Here is a 19,734-nt window from a genome sequence, read left to right as displayed (position 1 = left end):
ATTGGCCAGGGAATCTTGAGCTGGGTTCTTAGGAGAAGTCTAGATCAACCCCCAGGGCAGAGCTATTGTTCCCAGTGACCCTGTGAAGAAGGGAATCAACAAACCACTTGGCACCTTTATGCCAGGAAATTACAATACGGAAGATTTTCAGTAGTCCAGATGACAAGTGACCTCGCTTCTCTCAACTATAATTTCCTATTCTGTAAAATGGATATTTAAAAAATATATCTTTTCTTCATTCTCAGAGACTAGTCATAATGATTTAATAAAATAATATGAAGGCACCTTGAAAAGGACTATTCAAATACAAAGTGGTGTGTTTTCTTTCCATGTCCAAAAAACTGAAGGAAGGTAAAGTAGAAGGAAAATGTTATTTAAAGCAAAATAAGGCATGCCTGGGTGACTCAGTTCGTTCAGTTCTGACTCTTGATTTCGGCTCAGGTGAATCTCCCAGGGTTGTGGGATCAAGCCCCGGGGGCTCTGCACTGGGCGTGAAGCCTGCTTAAGATTCTTTCTCTCTCCCTCTCCATCTTTCCCTCCCCCCTTTCATCCCAAATAAAAAGGTGATAGAGCAAAATAAGACACCAGGGTAGGGGCGGCCTGGGTGGCGCAGCGGTTTAGCGCTGCCTTCAGCCTGGGGTGTGATCCTGGAGACCAGGGATCGAGTCCCGCATTGGGCTCCCTGCATGGAGCCTGCTTCTCCCTCTGCCTGTGTCTCTTTCTCTGTGTCTCTCATGAATAAATAAATAAAATCTTTAAGAAAAAAAAAAGACACCAGGGTAGACTACTGGGCACACCAAGAATAAGCATCCATTTACAAACTGGCTAGGCTCATCCGGGGAAGAGAAGTACAAGGATATTGTCACAAGGATAATGTATGTAGAGAGTGCCCCTTCTGCCTCCTGATGAGTTTCATTATCTATGAACAGTTTTCTCTTTATTTATTCATGCCTTCATCTTTCCAACTCAGCAAATGACCCTACTGCTTTCTTTATATTGCTACATTATTTTGCAGTTAAATTGTACGACTCGGAAAAAATGTAAGGAAATAATCATAATGTACCTCTGTTATTCCTGTGTAAATATTGTAAATATAGTAAACCTTTGTTGAATGAATGAATATACTATATATATAAGTCTAGCATTTTTCTTCATACTGAGGATACGGTAGTAAATAAGTTGGACATCTTGCTTTTAGAGAGCAACTTACTTAGTCTAGCATTCTCTTTGACCTTATTTCTTATGGATATTATTAAATATATATGAACACATGCACAACTATCCATACATATGTGTCTCAAAAGACTAACGAATAGTGGGGTGCCTGGGTGGCTCAGTTGGTTAAGTGTCCCACCCTTGATTTCAGCTCAGGTCATGGTCTCTCAGTGTTTTGAGATGGAGCCCTGTGTCCGGCTCCATTCCGAGTATGGAGCTGCTTAGGATTCACTCTCTCTCCCTCTCCTTCTATCTCTCCCCCCTCACATGCTCTCTCTCTCTCTAAAAAGAGAAACTAATGCATACATACCAGTGAACATCAAGTGAGAAGTTGGCATAACAGTTACATTTTCCTTCTCCAAACAATTCTTAGTAGAGCCTTAGTGTAAGATTTTAAAATATCTTAAGAAAAATCATCATGAGGACAGCCAGTGGACAAGTAAAATACTAAGTGAAAAATACAAGTAAAATCAATTATTTTTCTTTCTTTTTTTTCTGTTACCAACCCCTTATTTATTTATTTATTTATTTAATAAATTTATTTTTATTGGTGTTCAATTTGTCAACATACAGGATAACACCCAGTGCTCATCCCGTCAAGTGCCCCCCTCAATGCCCGCCACCCAGTCACCCCTACCCCCCGCCCACCTCCCCTTCCACCACCCCTAGTTCATTTCCCAGAGTTAGGAGTCTTTCATGTTCTGTCTACCTTTCTGATATTTCCCACTCATTTTTTCTCCTTTCCCCTTTATTCCCTTTCACTATTTTTTATTTATTATATGAATGAAACCATATAATGTTTGTCCTTCTCCGATTGACTTATTTCACTCAGTATAATACCCTCCAGTTCCATCCATGTCGAAGCAAATGGTGGGTATTTGTCGTTTCTAACGGCTGAGGAATATTCCATTGTGCATCGAAAGATAAATGGATAAAGAAGATGTGGTTATGTATTCAATTATTTTTCTACAGAAGAAAATTTTTTCTGAGAGGCTTATTATGTACAATAATAAGATCTACACCTATGTCTGTCCTTTCTGTGAGGTGAACACATAATTTTATTGGGCATGCATGAGTTCGAGGAGGTTGAGGTGCAAACCATCCTTTTCAAATTGCACATCCTTGGTTGATATTGGAGTTTTGCTGATTAGACCAGGAAGCCATGGAGAGAATTGGAAAGGACACAGGAATTGGAGCCCAATGGGCCTGGATTTCACTGCTGGCTCTTGCATTTTATATTTGTGTAGCCTCCAAAGGAGCTTTCTATGCCTCATTTCTCCTCTAGAAGATAGTAATGGCATCCCCAACTTCATAGAAATAATGTTTGCATTAAAGGTAATAAGCTATTCAAAGCACCTAATAGACTACAATAAAAATTATATAATAATACCTACCATTATTTTACAGGCTGCATTGTTTGGCCTTCATTTACCTAAGACTCCTAGGATGCTTATTTACTTTCAAGAACATTGTTCAGAAAATATATTTTCTCTTTATGAATGCAATAACCATGGAACATTGCACATTTAACACAGTCCTTTCTCTAAGTTTATTTTCAGGTATTACTTAACTGGTCATGTTGATTTGTTAATATCTCTTTTGAATCCTGCCACAATATATAAAACCCTAGGTCATATATATTTAATCTCAATGATATGAAATGGCCAATATGCAACCATTTTTACCTATAAGTATGGCGACTTCATTATTTTTATTCATGCCTGATCCACTGGTAGTATACTGTGCCCCACATCCCAGTCCCCACCCCCTATCTTTATTTTTTTTAAAGATCTTATTTATTAATTAATGAGAGACGCAGAGAGAGAGAGAGAGAGAGAGAGAGAGCAGAGAGAGAGGCAGAGACACAGGCAGAGGGAGAAGCAGGCTCCATGAAGGGAGCCCGATGTGGGACTCGATCCCGGGTCTCCAGGATCATGCCCTAGACTGAAGGCAGTGCTAAACCGCTGAGCCCCCCGGGCCGCCCCCCACCCCCCATCTTATTCATGTTTGTACCTCCCAGCATACCTTGCATAAAATAGACACCCAGAAAGTATCTTGTAAATTTCAAGTAAGTGTATTATATCTGAATTCAGTGGAAATAAAATTAATCAAGCCAGCTACTGTTACTCTACAGCAGTAGTTCCTCATTATTGTGGGAGATTTCAGACCCTTTGTGAATTTCATTAAAAAACTGTAAAATCGGGGGCAGCCCGGGTGGCTCAGCAGTTTAGCGTCACCTTCAGCCCAGGGCGTGATCCTGAGATCCGAGGATCGAGTCCCGCGTCCTGCTTCCTGCGTGGAGCCTGCTTCTCCCTCTGCCTGTGTCTTTGCCTCTCTCTGTGTGTCTCTCATGAATAAATGAATAAAATCTTTATTTTAATAAAGCTATAAAATCAGCACTTCTCAAATATTAATTCATGTGGAATCACAAAGAGATTTTTCTTGAAAATTCAGATTCTGATTCAGTAGATATGAGATGGATCCTGAGATTACCCATTTCTAACAAGCTGCCAGGTGATGCCAAGGCTGCTAGTCTACAACCACACTTTGAAAAGCAGGGTTATGAACCCCCTTCCTCGAGAAACAGACCTAATTACCTAAGCATGTAGATCAATTCTGTTTCTGAGCCCCCTGGACCCCTTGGAGAATGATTGGACTTTTCATTTTATAATCACCAGTCCTGGAATTACTCTAATTATAATATTCAACTAAAAAGATTAATAAATGATATTTATGGAACAAAAAGATATACTACTTTCAGAAATACAATATGGATGTGGACATGTGTGTATTTCTGTGCATTACACGTACCCCTTACACACACATATATTCAGAACTCAAGGATTCCAAAATGTAAGTTAAGTAGGATTAGACCCAATTAACTCTAATTGCAGATAAGCATAGGATTTAAATAATCCTTTTTATAAACTAAATGTTTAGACATAAACTATTTCCCCCAAACATTTCAAATTCCACTTGGATATAAATGTGTTTAGCTTTCTCCTCCCCAATAGCTCTTGTTTCCAGTCAAATAATTTTCTGTTAAAACTTACTACAAATCAGCGTATTGTTCCTTTTATAAAAATAATAAAAATCTCGAGATGCACAAGATATGTTTACTAGTAATAGGTGCACGAGCAATCGAAACTTTTATTGCTTTCTAATGGACAGCAATATGAATAGAGAAAATGTGTAGTGGAGAACAGGGAGATGGTCTGTAAACTCTAGAACAGAACAGAATTAATAGGTCTCACAGGGACAACATCTAACGATTTGAGCCTTTGTATCACTGCTTTCCTATATGCTGATCTTCTAGAGATAATTAGTGCTCTTCCAGTGGATTTCTTTATATCTCATTGTGTCTGCTTCTTCAGATGAACAATACGCATTAGAAATTCCAACTGTAGTTAATAGAAACACTGAAATACTGGCAGAGGTTTTACTGAACATCACCAAGGCAGAAAAAGATACTGGTCTGAGAATCCCTGAGAAACCAGGGTTCTGTTTCATCAAGAAGCACGCCCCAGACAGCCTTAAGGTTCCCCTCGGCTTAACTCGACTTTAGGCTTCATTCTGACTCTAGGCACTAACTGCCCTTTCCTTAGAACATTTACTTTAGAAAACATCTTTATGAATTATTTCTCTGCCCCTTTGCGATGTAAATCACTTTAAAGGCCTCATGACAGTTTTAGAGCCTGGGAGCATCTTTTTCAAAGACCTAAGAGCCATCTCTGAAATAAGATCATCAAAGAAGACGGTGTCCCTTCTTCTGTGGAAGGATGGGAGATGGAGATCTGCTTCAGGAGGAGCCAGAGCAAAACTACCTCCTGCCATGCAGATGCAAAAACATTTACTTTTCCTTTGGCTAGAACCAGTTAGCAAGCACAGATGACCCACAGCCCTCTGACACCAGCCCCTAAAAGCCCTAGTGCCTTCTATTTCTGTGGAGCTGTGGTCCAGCTCACTTCTGGGGCCCCTCTTTCCTATTTTAAGAACTCTGATGAAGGTCTTCCTTAACTTGTTTAACTTTGCCCACTGCCACTTTTGCTTTGACAGTAGACCCCAGAAATATGTGATACAACTGGCCTAGTTTCCCCTAAGTCAGACTTTCTCCTAGGTACCCTGTGTGCCTGAATATCACTTGAATTTTTTTTCAAGCAATTCATCAATCTAAGCCCAGAAGATATTCCAAATATTTTAAATGTCCCCTACTCCTTGTAACAAGGAAGACTGGTGGAAGAAGAAAGGTCAGAAGTGATTATTTTTTTTATTCTCTATTTCAATAAATGCCTTCTTTTCTCTCGACATTCAGTGTCCTTGGCTGCCAGATATCTGCTTGGTCCAGTGTGCGAGAGGGAACAGGGCAAACAGTACCAATTGCATCATCTTTGAGATCAACAAATTTTTGATTGGTCTGGAACTGGTGCAGGAGCGGCAGCTCCACCTGGAAACAAACGTCCTGAAAGTGGAGGATGACACGAACTGTTCCCTGTCTTCCATCGAGGAGGACTTTCTCACCGCCTCTGAGCACTTGGAGGAGGAAAGTGAGGTGGAAGATTTGAGGAACGGTGAGAACTGCCCCATAAAACAAATGTGCATCCTGAAATTAGTCACCCTATGAAAATGAGTGAGATTTCAGCCACGTCCGTTTGGCTGATGCATCAGAATCTTCACCTACCGAGTTTCTAGTGAGGCCACTGACTCATGCGCTTAGATTAAATGGTTGGATGGCTCCATTTTCCTAAAGATGCTTTAGGGATGCTGATGGACATCCTCTTGCCTGCCAAGAGCCTAAGACTATCGTAGGGAGGGAAGTTATCTTCCCTGAGACTACCACAAAGCCACCTATTAGTTGAAGCCAACTTAAACTGGCCTGAATCCTAGCACAGCCTCTTTGAGACTGTGAAGCCTGGGTCAGTTCCTAGTCCTTCTGAGCCCCCGTTCCCTTATCCATTATTTGGGAGTAGAATAGTGCCTCTAGCACTGTTACATTTATTATATTCAGCTATATCTATGATATTTACCTGGTTATGTTAAAGGCAGAAGGAAATAACCCAGGGGAGTACTTAGCACTTAGCACTTATTCACAGCTTTGGTTTACTGATCCATAGAGCTCAGTGAACAATGTGTTCGTCCTCCCCACTCCTAGCCAAAGACAAAGGGATACAGCAGATGCTGTTGGCACTACCTGAGACAAGTCCTACCCAAACTTCAGAGCAAGTGTTTGCCACAAGGCTTACTATGGAGGTGGCTTTAAACATCCTTCCTCCTTCTGTATGCTCTGGGAAGCTCTTAGATACAACTGTCTGGGTTACTCCTCCTGTGGAGAAAGGTGATAAGGGCACCTGGGTGGCTCAGTTGGTTAAGCATGTGCCTTCAGCTCAGGTCATGATCTTGGGAGCCTGGGGATGGAGCCTCTGCATTGGGCTCCCTGCTCTGCGGGCAGTCTGCTCCTCCCTCTCTTTCAGCCCCTGCCCCACTCTCACTCATGCTCTCTCGAGCTCTCTGCTCTCTCTCTCAAATAAATAAATAAATAAAATCTTTCAAAAAAATAAAGAAAGATGATCAGCACTCAGTTCTCCAGGGTTTTCTCCTCCCACTCTAGTACTAACATCTTTATTCCACACTGAAAGCTATTTTGGAGTGGGATTCCATAATGAAACACAAAAGCCTTTTCAGATCCATTTGTCTCAAAGGAATGTTCTAAATGCTGGGTGTTTTGCAGGGGGAGGAGGGAAATCTGATGCTTTAAAGCATTTTTAGAAAGTAATTATTATTTTACACTCACGAGATCCTGCTATCCAAAAAGTAATAGTGGGCCCTCGTTTTGTCTTCACTAGGTTATGAAAACATAAGTGTCTCAGCTAATGTTTTGGAAAATAAAAAAACAAAGGAAGCCACTCAGGAAGAATGGAATTACAACAAGGAAAAGTTACTTTATGCTTTGGAAGACAAATATATTGGCAAATATCATCCGACGTTGATGAAAGCAGAAGGATCTCTGGAAAAAGTAGAAGACACCACTTTGCAGAGCCTGGGCACATCAGCTGAGCCATTGGGACAGAAAGGTGAAGCTGTGTGGAATGAGAGGCCAGCCCCAAATTATTATTATTCGGAAAATGTTAAAGGTCACGTGGAAAAATCTCAGGCACCACATACTCCCGGGGATGCTTATTTCTCCAGGATAGTTAAGAACAGTGGGCCTCCTGTATATGAGCATGACAACAGCTTACACCCAGGGGACCATGAAGATGGCACAAACCCCCTTCCTCCCAAACAAGATGGAGAAGCCACAACTGGCGAGTATGCTACAAATTTAGCAGAATCCGTGCTGCAAGATGCATTTATTCGGTTGTCCCAGTGTCAGCCTACACCTCCCCAGGAATCGGCAGTCAGTGTTTCTGTCGGAAATGCTGTGCTACCCAGTGGCTGTTCCACAAAAGGTATGGTGGTCCCTCGGTCATGGAATGAGCTCCCCAAAATTGTCATTGTTCAGAGTCCAGATGGCAGTGACGTCGCCCCGGAGGCAGCCATCACCTCATGGTCTGACATGGAAGTCTCTGTTGAAACCTCAGGTGTCTTCTCTGGAGAGAACTCCAGCAGACACCCTCAGAGTGCTCTAGAAGTTGCCTTGGCCTGTGCGGCCACTGTAATTGGAACCATTTCCAGTCCACAGGCCACAGAAAGGCTCAAAATGGAGCAAGAATCTTTGGTTTCAACGCATCCACTGGGAGGCAGTGAACCACTGCAAACTCAAATATCCCAAGTACTCAAGGAGCCTTCCATCAGCGAATACTCCTTTCCATCTGCTTTGTGTGGCATGACTCAGGTGGCGAGTGCCATTGCTGTTTGTGGCCTGGGTGAAACAGGAGAGGCCAAGGCTCCCAGTGGCCTCTCGGGTACAGCTGAGGCCTGTGCAGTAGTTCCCACACCTTGCAGTCTGGCGACAGGGAGGAGCATGGAGCTGGGAAATGAGGCCATTGCACGAGCATTGCTCAAGGAGGCCGCTCTGCTTTTAACAAGGCCAGAATCTTGCAGCAGCGTAGGAGACCTCATGGAATCAATGAGCGAGAGAATCATTGAGGCTGCTTCAAAGCCTCAGACCTTGTGCTCAGAAAACGTCCTCAGGAATGAAGTAGCACAGACCCTGTCCAGTGTTATTCTGAAGCATTCCATTGATGAAGCTCGCCAGAAAAGCAAAATAATTGATCCCAACGATACTAGGCATTCTCCAGAGACTCTTGACACCTGGATGGAAAGTACAAATCAACTGCTCTTCAGTGTGCTTTGCTTCACATTCAAGAAGATGAGCCATTTTGTACAGCTTGGTGAGTGCCCCGCCGTCCTTGTTAATGAGACCAGCAACTGGAAAGAACCAGAATTAGGCTACTGGCCGCCTGACCAGGCTGCCAGTCAAGCATGGACCAAAGCCTCTGAATATTCCAGCAGCCATCCTCTTAGCAGTCCACGCAAAACTAGTCTTGTTATCAATGATCTCGGGGATGAAGTTCATCTCAAGCCAGATAGCAAGGGCCCGGCGAAGCCAGGCCTGTTCAAGAACCCCATGCTGCAGTCTGAATTGCCCTGTAGTCCCAGAGTGCCTGACTCTTTGGCTGCTAAAACAGCCCCCAAAGAAATATACCTAAAAAGAGCAGCGGGAGAAGATCCAGGCAACCCTCATCCTGCGCGAAGGCGCAATGAGAAGGAGTACAGAAGCCCTGCAGAAGGAGAAAGGGCGCCGGCGGGGGCCCAGGGCTGCAGAGGCCCCCAGGATGCAGAGGACAGCGCAGGTGCCGACACCCAGGAGAAGTCTAACCGTGTGTTGCCCCTGAACAGTGAAGGTCAAGTGAACCTGTCTTGGTTAGGGAATGATGCGCTGCTTCCTGCCCAACCCGTGCTGCAGGCAACACGTGCAGAACTCTACTGCATCACAGACTTTGCGGAAGAATTAGCCGAGATGATTGTCTCCATGGCAACCGAAATCGCAGCAATTTGCCTTGACAACTCAAATGGAAAACAACCCTGGTTTTGTGCATGGAAGAGAGGGAATGAGTTTCTGGTTACCCCCAACGTATCCTGCCGGTCCCTGAAGAGGAAGAAGGAAAGCCAGCCCGGCGGGGCCACCGTGAGGAAGCACAAGCCACCCCGGCTCAGCGAGATCAAGAGGAAAACGGATGAGCACCCGGAGCTTAAGGAGAAGCTGATGAACAGGGTCGTGGACGAGTCGATGAACCTCGAGGACGTCCCAGATTCTGTCAATATTTTTGCGAACGAAGTGGCCGCCAAGATCATGAACCTAACGGACTTCTCCATGGTAGACGGTGTCTGGCAAGCCCAGAGCCACCCCCGCACCCGGTTACTCAGCGGAGACAGGTGGAGCCGACTGAAGGCCTCCAGCTGTGAAAGCATTCCAGAGGAGGACTCTAACGCCAGGGCTTATGTAAATAGCCTGGGTTTCATGAGTACCCTAAGTCAGCCAGTGAGCAGGGCCAGCTCTGTCTCCAAGCAGTCCAGCTGTGAGAGCATCACTGAGGAGTTTTCCAGGTTCATGGTGAACCAGATGGAAAATGAAGGAAGAGGGTTTGAGTTACTGCTGGATTACTATGCGGGCAAGAATGCCACCAGCATCCTGAACTCAGCCATGCACCAGGCCTGCCATAAAAATGACCACCTCAGTGTGAGGCCGAGCTGTCCCTCGAAGCAGTCCAGCACCGAGAGCATAACCGAGGAGTTTTATAGGTACATGCTGAGGGACATTGAAAGAGAAAGCAGGGACAGCGCCTCCTCCAGACGAAGCAGCCAAGATTGGACAGTTGGCTTACTGTCACCCTCTCTGCGATCCCCATTGTGTTACAGACAGTCATCTGTGCCCGATAGCCGATCCCTGGGTGCCAGGCTGACGGTGAACCCACCCATCAAAGCCAACTCTTTAGATGGCTTCGCTCAAAACAGCCAGCAAGATTTCCTAAGTGTACATCCAGTCAGTAGCACTTCCTCCTCGGGTCTCTGCAAATCTGACTCTTGCTTGTATCGCAGAGGCGGAACTGACCACATCACCAACATGTTAATTCATGAGACCTGGGCAAACTCCATCAAGGCCCTCATGCAGAAGAACAAAATTCTAGTGGACGATGCCGAGGCAGCCGATGCTGAGCCCGTTCCTGGTGGCTCTCCCATGCAAGTGGAGAAATGTGCAAACAGATCGGCTTTGAGCAGAGTGCAAGGTGGGCCAGTTCTTCTTGTTCAGGAGTCTGTTGATACCCCCAGGAAAAACTCCATTACCGACAGCAAACATCCCCCAGTATCATCTAAGAGCAAAGCTGCTCCTCTGACAAACCACAACAGTTTAGATTCTAAGAAAGAATCTTCTTCGTGCCATGGATCTGTGCCTGTCAGCCACACCAAGCGGTCACTTTGCTCAAGGGAAGTGCCTTTAATTCAGATTGAAACAGATCAGAGAGAAGAGTGTGTTGGAGAACCTGAACATTCCCCTTCCAAAAGCAGCCCCCTAGAGGAAGCAGAGGAGCATTTGAAAGATGAAAAAGTCCCAGAGGTGGCGAGGGGTGGAGACACTGCTGAGAGTGCCTGCCAAAGTCCTAGGTGAGTGAATGACCTCTTAGACCAGATAGCGCATGGGACTGGAGTTTGCATCTTAATTAGTATGTATTCTAAATCCTGGGGACTTTATTGATGCCAAAATTGAAATCCTGAGACAGTAAATGACCTCCCTGGGTTAATAGGCACTTCTAATAGAAAGTTGGAAGTGATTTTTTTTAAAACTCCTAAAATAAATTGAGTTCATCCTATATAAGAGAGAAAATAAAGTTTCATTTTCCCCATGAAAATTAGTATCCCATGCTGTGTTACCTTTTAAAATTCAGCCAAGAAAATTTTCAAGCTAAAAGGAAAATCACATCAACTTACCCATTTGAAAAAAAGCTAAATATAAATCAATTTTAATGTGGAATCTGACATTATTTTGCTATCATTTTTCTCTATCACCTCTCCTTTCAAGTTTTTCTGTTTTGTTTTGTCCTAAAGATCTTTGCGAGGACACCATGTCCCATAAATGCTGGACCTTTAGGTACATGGTAGAATCATAGCAGTGTTGCAAAGAAAAATTAGAATTTTGGTATCTCAGTAGTTCCTTTCCAGAAAATTGCAATGTAAGTGACAACGCATTTTGAATTTGAGACAAAGGAATTATTTCTTCCCAGGTGCTTATGGAAGAGTTAATCCTTTTATAACTCCTCTTTTCTGTAGAAAATTCATAATATCCTTGAATATTAGACCATTGTATCATTTAAAAATTATTATTGAAGTTTAGTTGACATATCATATTAGTTTCAAGTGTACAATACAGTGATTCAACTGTTCTACTATACATTACACAGTGCTCACAAATGTAGTCACCATCTGTCACCATACAACATTATATTATTGACTATAATTATTGCTGTACTTTTCATCTCCATGACTTACTTATTTTATACAATTGCCTCTTTTTTAAACATTTGTCATCTCTACTTAAATAAGATAGAAAAAAAAAAAAACAGAAATGAAGCTACTAGCCTTGGAAAACATAAGTTGGAGAAATAACCCGTTTTGTCTTTTCAGGGACATATGCCTATTGTACAAAGAGCCTGTTATTTTTAAGTGTTTAGGTGCAATAGACAAGTTGAACACAGCCTTCATCAAATTTCAGCTGCTCTAGAAAATCCCTAATACTTTCCCACCCCATCAGGGTGCTCCCTATCATTATACAGCATCGTTACAACGTGTGGATGGTGGTGGGCAAGGTGCACCTGAATATTTCCTTCTTAGCCACTTAGTGCTGAGAGCTTGCCAACTGAATTAAGTCCTGGGAGAATTCAAGGGGAAGAAAAACATGAAAACTTACAAGCAAAAGAACAAAATTAAGCAAAATGAAATACAGGCCAAGCTGACCAAACAGTACTTACAAAGTCTTATAGGAGTACCATACCTCACTTTAGTATGCACCACCTCCAGGAAGTATGGAGAATTACAAGTTTTTAAAAGTGACCAAAGAGTTGAAGAAACAAAATAACCAAGTGTAATTCTTTAGAATTACCTTAACATGAGATATATGAAAATGGAAAAGTTTTATTTTAGATTCCAGGTGTCTGACTTAGACTCTTCTTCAATGTCATCATAAATCAGCTGCGATTTTTAGCTGAAGAAAGTTACCTAGTTAGGGAGCACTTATGAACTAGTAGTTCAACAAGATTCATGGCTGCAGCAGGTTCAAATCAAATAATGAGTGCCACTGAAGTGAAATAACATTCATTGTACAATTTTGAGTAAAATATCACTGATCTTATGTTTAAATTCCAGGTACAACCTGAGAGTTTCCCAAAACTTGGGGAAATATGCATGAATAAAGCCTCCCACTGATTTAGATTTATATTCCATATAACAACCCAAGGGCATATTCTCTCAACTCATGATATGGACTTCTGATTTAGTTTTCCAACAACCAAAGAAAAAAGAATGTAGAATCATCAGCCTTAGAAATTCAAGAGCTGAATCTGCTTCCAGAACATAAGGACTTTGAATGTATTTTTCTTTGTGGAGCAATATAAAGAGTTGTTATAGAACATGAACTCCACTAACTAACCCTGAGCAAGTTCCCTAATCTCTCAATGTTAGTTTACTCACCTCAGTGCCTGCCCCATTAGAAGCAACTCAATAAACATTTACTTTATGGTTGTTGTTGTTGTTGTTCAGGGTTAGGGTATATGATTGCCTTTATTCCAAGAGATTTTTTTTTTCCAAAGAGAATCCTGTTATGAACTGTGTGAAAATTTTGTTAAAATAGGATTACTAAGATTTACAAGGGGGAAATTAGTTATATTTAGGTCACATTTTCTAAGCTCAGGGTTGTTATTAGGGGATTTGATATGTCAAAATACAGAACTCAGTTCCCTGTGAAAGAATTCCTATCTACTTAACACACAGATGGAAGGAGGTAACAGAGATACTCTTGATTCTGTTTCATCATGGGGAGATGTCATGTCCTGAGGATATTTTTGGGCTACTCTCTGAAGGACATTTTCATAATTCTGCTAAAAACTTCACAAAAGCCCAACATACTGAAATAAAAATCACTTTCTTACTTTTTTTTTATTTGATAAAAGAGTAACAATTTCAGAATTCATTTGAAAGCCACACCCAGATGGGTAATGGATAACACCCGGAATAATCCCTCAGTTGTAAAGAAGGAAAATGATTGAGGACAGCCCAATTCTTGATTTCTGATAAAATAGTATCCTATTGGTGGGCAGCAATGTGTTTTTAACTCAGCTGCCCTCTCTGAAATTATTGAAGAGCAATTATATAACTTGTTGATAATTTGAAGTCACAAGGTATAAACACCCAGCTGAGAATTCTAAGCATTCATATGTTGCCCTCATTGGCATAACCTAGTTTTTTTAGAAATACATTATGTTGTCTTTTTATTACTTTTTGCTTCAAGAAAACAATTATTCATCCAACAAATATTTGCATGTCCGTTCTGTGCTATAGACTGTCCTTGGGGCTAAAAACACAATAGAAAATGGAGATTTTGTACCTGCTGTCATAACTCCTACACACTCAGTGGGAGAGACAGACAATAAGCATGGAAAAACCCTTTGGGAAAAGATAATTACAGTGTGTTATGAGAGAAAAATAAAAAGAATAATATGAAGAACAACTGATTGGGGAATGTGGTTACTTAAGATAGAATGTAGGCATTTGGATGAGACATGTAAAAAATTGAAGTGGAAGATATGCATTTGCATTTAAGCAGTACTGGTGGTCTGGCTAGCCTAAAAAATCCTCCCTCCACAGACCACCTAGAAATCTCAGATTAAATATAGTAAATATTCTTTTGAATACAGGGCTGACCTTAACAGTATTAATAAATAATGATGATGAAAATCTCAGAGGCAGAAAAATGAGAGGATATAGAAACAAAAGTACTAGGCTAAAGCTAAATCTGTGCTTGCTCTTGAGGCCTTGCCAGTCTCCCTAACCTACAAGCTCGTTTTCTAAAGGCTAGTGAAAACCAGGAAATAAGACTGGATCCATGAATGGTGAAGACTTAGAAATGGCACCAATCTCCATGCCCTAAAGAATTACATCCTCAGAAAAAGTACAAACTTAGTAAAAAGTTTCACTCATCGTCAAAGGAGTTGATAAGAAAATGTATCTTTGGAGGTTAGGGCTCTAGGTAGAAGGGGGTAAGTCCCCTAAAAATTTATAACCACAGCTTCCCTAATGCATATGTGAGGGTCCAATTTACCACATAGTTGGTCCAGAAAACCCCAAAGCAAGATAAACAAAAAGAAAACCACACCAAGGCACATCATAATCAAATTATTAGAAACCAAAACCAAAGAAGTAATCCTAAAAGCAGCTCAGAGGGAAAAACAACTTACATACAGAGGAACATAAATAAGAACTTCAGGTTTCTCATCAGAAAAAAATGAAAGCTAAAAGACGAGGAATGACCTCTTTCCTGTAGTGAAGGAAAAAAATTGCCAACTTAGTATTCTTCACTTAGCCAAAAAATAAAGGCTACCCATGGATAAGAAGACTCAATATTGTCAAGATGTCAGTTCTTCCTACCTTGATTTATAAATTCAGTGCAATCCTATTTAAAGCCCCAGCTTGTTATTTTGTGGATATCAATAAAATAACCCCAAAGTTTATACAAAGAGACAAAATACCCAGAATAGCCAAGACAATATTAAAGGAGAAGAACAAAGTCAGGATGCCACTACCTGCTTTAAGACTTAGTACAAAGCTACAGTAATCAAGACAGTGTAGCATTGGGGAAAAAATGAACAAATGGATCAGTGGATCAGAACAGAAATCCTAGAAATAGATCTACACAAATATAGTCAACTGATATTTGGCAAAGAATCAAAGGCAATGCAGTGGAAAAATGATAGTCTTTTCAAGAAATAGATGCAGCAACTTGATATTCACATGCCAAAAATAATAATAATCTAGAAACAAAACTTTTCAAAACAACTCAAAATAAATTTTATATCTAAATATAAAATTTAATAAAACTGTAAAACATGACATACAAGAACATTCAGGTGACCATGACTTTTTAGATAGAATGTCAAAGACGTGATTCATGAGAAAAATAATGGACAAACTGGACTTCATTAAAATTAAAAACTGTTGCTCTCTGGAAGACACTTGTCAAGAGGACCAGAAGATAACCTGAAGCCTGGGATAAAATATTCCCAAAGACATATCTGATAAAGGACTGTTATCCAAAATATACAAAGAACTCTTAAAACTCAATAATAAGAAAGCAAACAGCCTGATTTTAGAAGTGGGCAAAAGGCTTCAACAGATACCTCATCGAAGAAGATATACAGAAGGCAAATAAGCATGTGAAGAGCTGCTGAATATCATGTTATTAGGAAATTTCAAATTAAAACAATGAAGAAATGCCACTACACACCTATTAGAAAGGCCAAAACCAAAAAATGGGCAACACAAAATGCTGAAGATATGGAACAACAAGAATTCATATTTATTGCTGGTAGAAAAGCAAAGATGGCACAACTGCTTTGAAATATAGTTTGGCATCTTGTTACAAAAATAAAGATACACTTGCCATATGATCCAACAGTCATGCCCCTTGGTGTTTATCAAAATGAGTTGAAAATTTATGTCTACACAAAACACCTGCACACAAGATTTTATAGCACCTTTATTCATAATTCCACAAATATTAAGCATGTGAGTAAACAGAAAACACTTTTTGTACTTTTGAAATTTCTTTAAAAGATAATTATTTAAAACAAAAAAAATGTTTTATGACATACACAAAACTAAAATATACGTTGGTTATGATACAAAGGATGTGAGATAGAAATGGAAGTATACTGTTGTAAAAATCTTCTATTTATTGTAGCTTTGTGTAATGTAATCTGAAGCTTTGTATAATGTATCACTTGGGTGATAAAATGGGTGCAAACGATGAACCCTGGAGTAACTACTAAAAATCTAAAACAAAGAGCTATGCTAAGAAACTAATAGTGGAGATAAAATGGAATGCTAAAAATTGTTCAATTAATCTGGAGAAATGCAGGAAAAGAGGAGAACAGCAACAAAGACCAGATGAGATTCATAGAAAATAATTATTAAGATGATATATTTAAACACAATCCTATTGATAACTGCACTAATTCTTAATGGTCTAAATACTTCAGTTAAAAGACAGATTGTCATACTATTAAAGCAAACTCTTACTGTAAAGGATCTATGAGAAATGTGCTTCAAATATAAAGATGTACATAGGTAAAAAGTAAAAGAATGGGAAAAGAAATATCAAAAGAAATATGGAATAGCTATATTAATATCAGACTGAGTAGACTTCTTGAGGACAAGGAATTTTATCAAGGATAAAGAGGGATATTTTATGATAGAGGGCAAGATTTATCAAGAAAACAGTTATTTTAAATATGTAGTCACCTAAATAACAAAAATGCAAACTCTGTGTTTGAAATGAAATCTGCTACAGCTGAAACTGGAAGGTGAAATACACAAATCCACAATCAGAGTTGAAAATTTCACACCCTTTTATCAGTAACTGGTAAAAGAGTAGACAGAAAGTCAGTAAGAACATACAAGACTTGAGCAATCTTCTCAATCAAGTTCACCTGATTAACAGTTATTAAACGCTCCACCAACAGTAGCAGAATATACATTTTTTCAAATATACTTAAAATATTAACCAGGGTAGGCTATGAGGCCATAAAATAAGCATTAATAAATTGAAAATAACAACCTAAAATATTATGGAGTATGTTCTCTGATCACAGTGAAATTAAAATCAATAACAAAAAAATCTAGGAAATCTCTCCAAATATTTGGAAATTAAAAACACACTTCTAAATTATTCATCAAAGAATAAATCACAAGGGAAATTAGAATAAACTTTAAAGTGAATGGAAATGAAAACACAATATATCAAAATTTGCAGGAATTACTTTAAAAAAAAAAAAGAAGAAGAATTTTGTCTAACAACAGTGATCTGAACTTCCACCTTAGGAAACCAAGAAAAGTTGGTCAAATTAAATCCAAGGTAATATAAGGAAGGAAATAAATAATAAAAATAAGAGCAAAGACCAACAATTAACAGAAATAGACAAAAATAGAGAAAATTCAATGAAACCAAAAGGGTTTTTAAAAAGATTGGTGAAAAAGACATGTTTATGCATTTAAAATTAAAATAAAATATTTAAAATGTGTATGTTTAACAAAAATAAATTCAAAATGGATGAAACACCTAAATGTGAGACAGAAACCATCAACATCCTAGAGGGTCTAAGAACACAGGTAGAAATCTCTTTGACCTCAGCAACAGCAACTTCCTACTAGACATGTTTTCAGAGACAAGGGAAACAAAAGCAAAAATGAACTATTGGGACCTCATGAAGATAAAAACTTCTGCACAGCAAAGGAAATAATCAACAAAGCTAAAAGGCAGCCTATAGAATGGGAGAAGATATTTGCAAATGACATATCTGATAAAGTGTTGGTATATGAAATCTACAAAGAACCTATCAAACTCAACACCTCCCCCCCATAAAAACAAATAATCCAGTTAAGAAATGGGCAGGAGGCAAGAATAGACACTGTTCCAAAGAAGGCACACAGATGGCTAACAGATCCATGAAAAGGTGCTCAACATCACTCATCATCGGGGAAATACAAATAAAATCCATGATGAGATATCACCTCACACCTGTCAGAATGGCTAAAATTAACAACATAAGAAACAACAGGTGAGGATGCAGAGAAGGGGGAACCCTCTCGCACTGTTGATGGGAATGGAAACTGGTGTAGTCACTCTGGAGAATGTATGGAGGTTCTTCAAAACATTACAAATAGAACTACACTATGATCCAGCAATTGCCCCACTAGGTACTTAGCCAAAGGATACACAAATACAGAATCAAAGGGTACATGCAACCCGACATTTATAACAACATTATCAACAATAGCCAAATGGAGAGAGTCAAAATATCCATCAACTGGTGAATGGATAAAGATGTGGTATATATATACATACAATGGAACATTACTCAGCCATAAGAAAGAATGAAATCTTGCCATTTGCAATGACATAAATGGGTATTATGGTAAGTGAAATAAGTTGTCAGAGAAAGACAAATACCATACAGTTTCATTCATAAGTTCAATTTAAGAAACAAAACAGGTGAATATTTGAGAACAGGGTGGGGGAAGGAGAGAGGGAAACAATAGGAGACTCTAAAAACAGAAAACAAATTGTTGATGGAGGGAGGGAAGATGGGAGATGGGCTTACATGGGTGCTCGGGATTAAAGGGGCCACTTGTTGCAATGAGCACTGAGTGTTGTATGTAAGTGATGAATCACTGAATTCTACTCCAGAAACCAATATTGCACTGCATGTTAGCAAACTAAAATTTAAGTTTAAAGAATGTGTATGTGTGTCATTATTTCCCCTTCAATGAACTTCATGTAACTAAACAACTGGATGACCCATTGCGAAGAAGGCTTTTACTGTACTTCTATATTTATTTTTATTATTGCTGTCTACCTATGGCAAATGATTTCCATTTTCCATTTACAGTGATGACTCAAAATTTCTTTTTAAAATAAACATTTAGGTTACCTTAACTGGTTTTTACAATTTTTATTATTGATATAATACAAGGGGAATGCAGGTGTGGCAAAAATCATGACAGCAGTCTGCTAGTAAATTAAGGTAGGGGAACATTAGGCTAGATGATTTCTGAAGTCCCTGCTAACTCAGAAATTCTACAATTGATTTGATGTCATATCAAAAATGGTCCTCTAAAGCTCTGCATGTGAACTATGAAATCAGAAATGGAAAAAGGCCATCTACATAAATCTGCATAACACATCTGTGCATTATTCATAAATAAATGAGCAAAGCTATACATTTATCTCAAAAGAAAATGAAAACCAGTGTTTTAGATAATCATTACTCATTTTGAGTTCCCAGTTACGTGACACAGAATCTGAGATTTACTGTAAATAGAGCATGAAATTAGATAAAATAAAATATGCTGACAGACTCATTTTTAACCTGAATGTTCTATGTCAATCACTGAGATTTAACTTCTGCTTTAGTGAGAAATATTCTGGAATGAATTTTTCTAGGAGTGTAAGGTCCTAATTTAGTAAAAAAATTAGTCCAGGAGATTTCTTCTTCTAAAAACAAATGGTTTTAGAAGCCTCCCTTTTGTGCTCTGAACTTGGCTTATTTATCTCTTTTTTTAGGAGTATGTGTATTGTTTCCAGTTATCTTCAATAAACTTTTCTTTCATTTGAATTTAACTAAATTCATCTAATGTCTTTTTGGTTGCAGCTCATTTTCTCCCTGCTCGACCTGGAAAAATCTCAACATTTTAGAAAGGAAAATCAGGTTACTAAGAACCTTTTCTTCATCAAGCCTTAGTAGCACAGCCTACTAG

The 19,734-nt window shown here is 39.5% G+C and overlaps 1 protein-coding gene across 2 annotated transcripts in view; it reads left to right on the top strand.

Annotated features, from left to right (window-relative positions):
* The window catches only part of SPHKAP (SPHK1 interactor, AKAP domain containing), a 169,054-nt gene that overhangs the window by 131,862 nt on the left and 17,458 nt on the right, over positions 1-19,734 (top strand). For both annotated transcript variants that reach the window (XM_038574058.1, XM_038574059.1), the window contains exons 7-8: positions 5,528-5,783; positions 7,056-10,815. In XM_038574058.1, coding sequence (XP_038429986.1) covers positions 5,528-5,783; positions 7,056-10,815 — 4,016 coding nt within the window. The remainder of the gene's footprint in view (positions 1-5,527; positions 5,784-7,055; positions 10,816-19,734) is intronic.

Source organism: Canis lupus, chromosome 25 (genome assembly GCF_011100685.1).
Source record: "Canis lupus familiaris isolate Mischka breed German Shepherd chromosome 25, alternate assembly UU_Cfam_GSD_1.0, whole genome shotgun sequence".
Taxonomy (NCBI): Eukaryota; Metazoa; Chordata; class Mammalia; order Carnivora; family Canidae; genus Canis; species Canis lupus.
The sequence above is the reverse complement of the archived record's forward strand: the minus strand, read 5'-3'. Positions and strand labels throughout refer to the sequence as shown.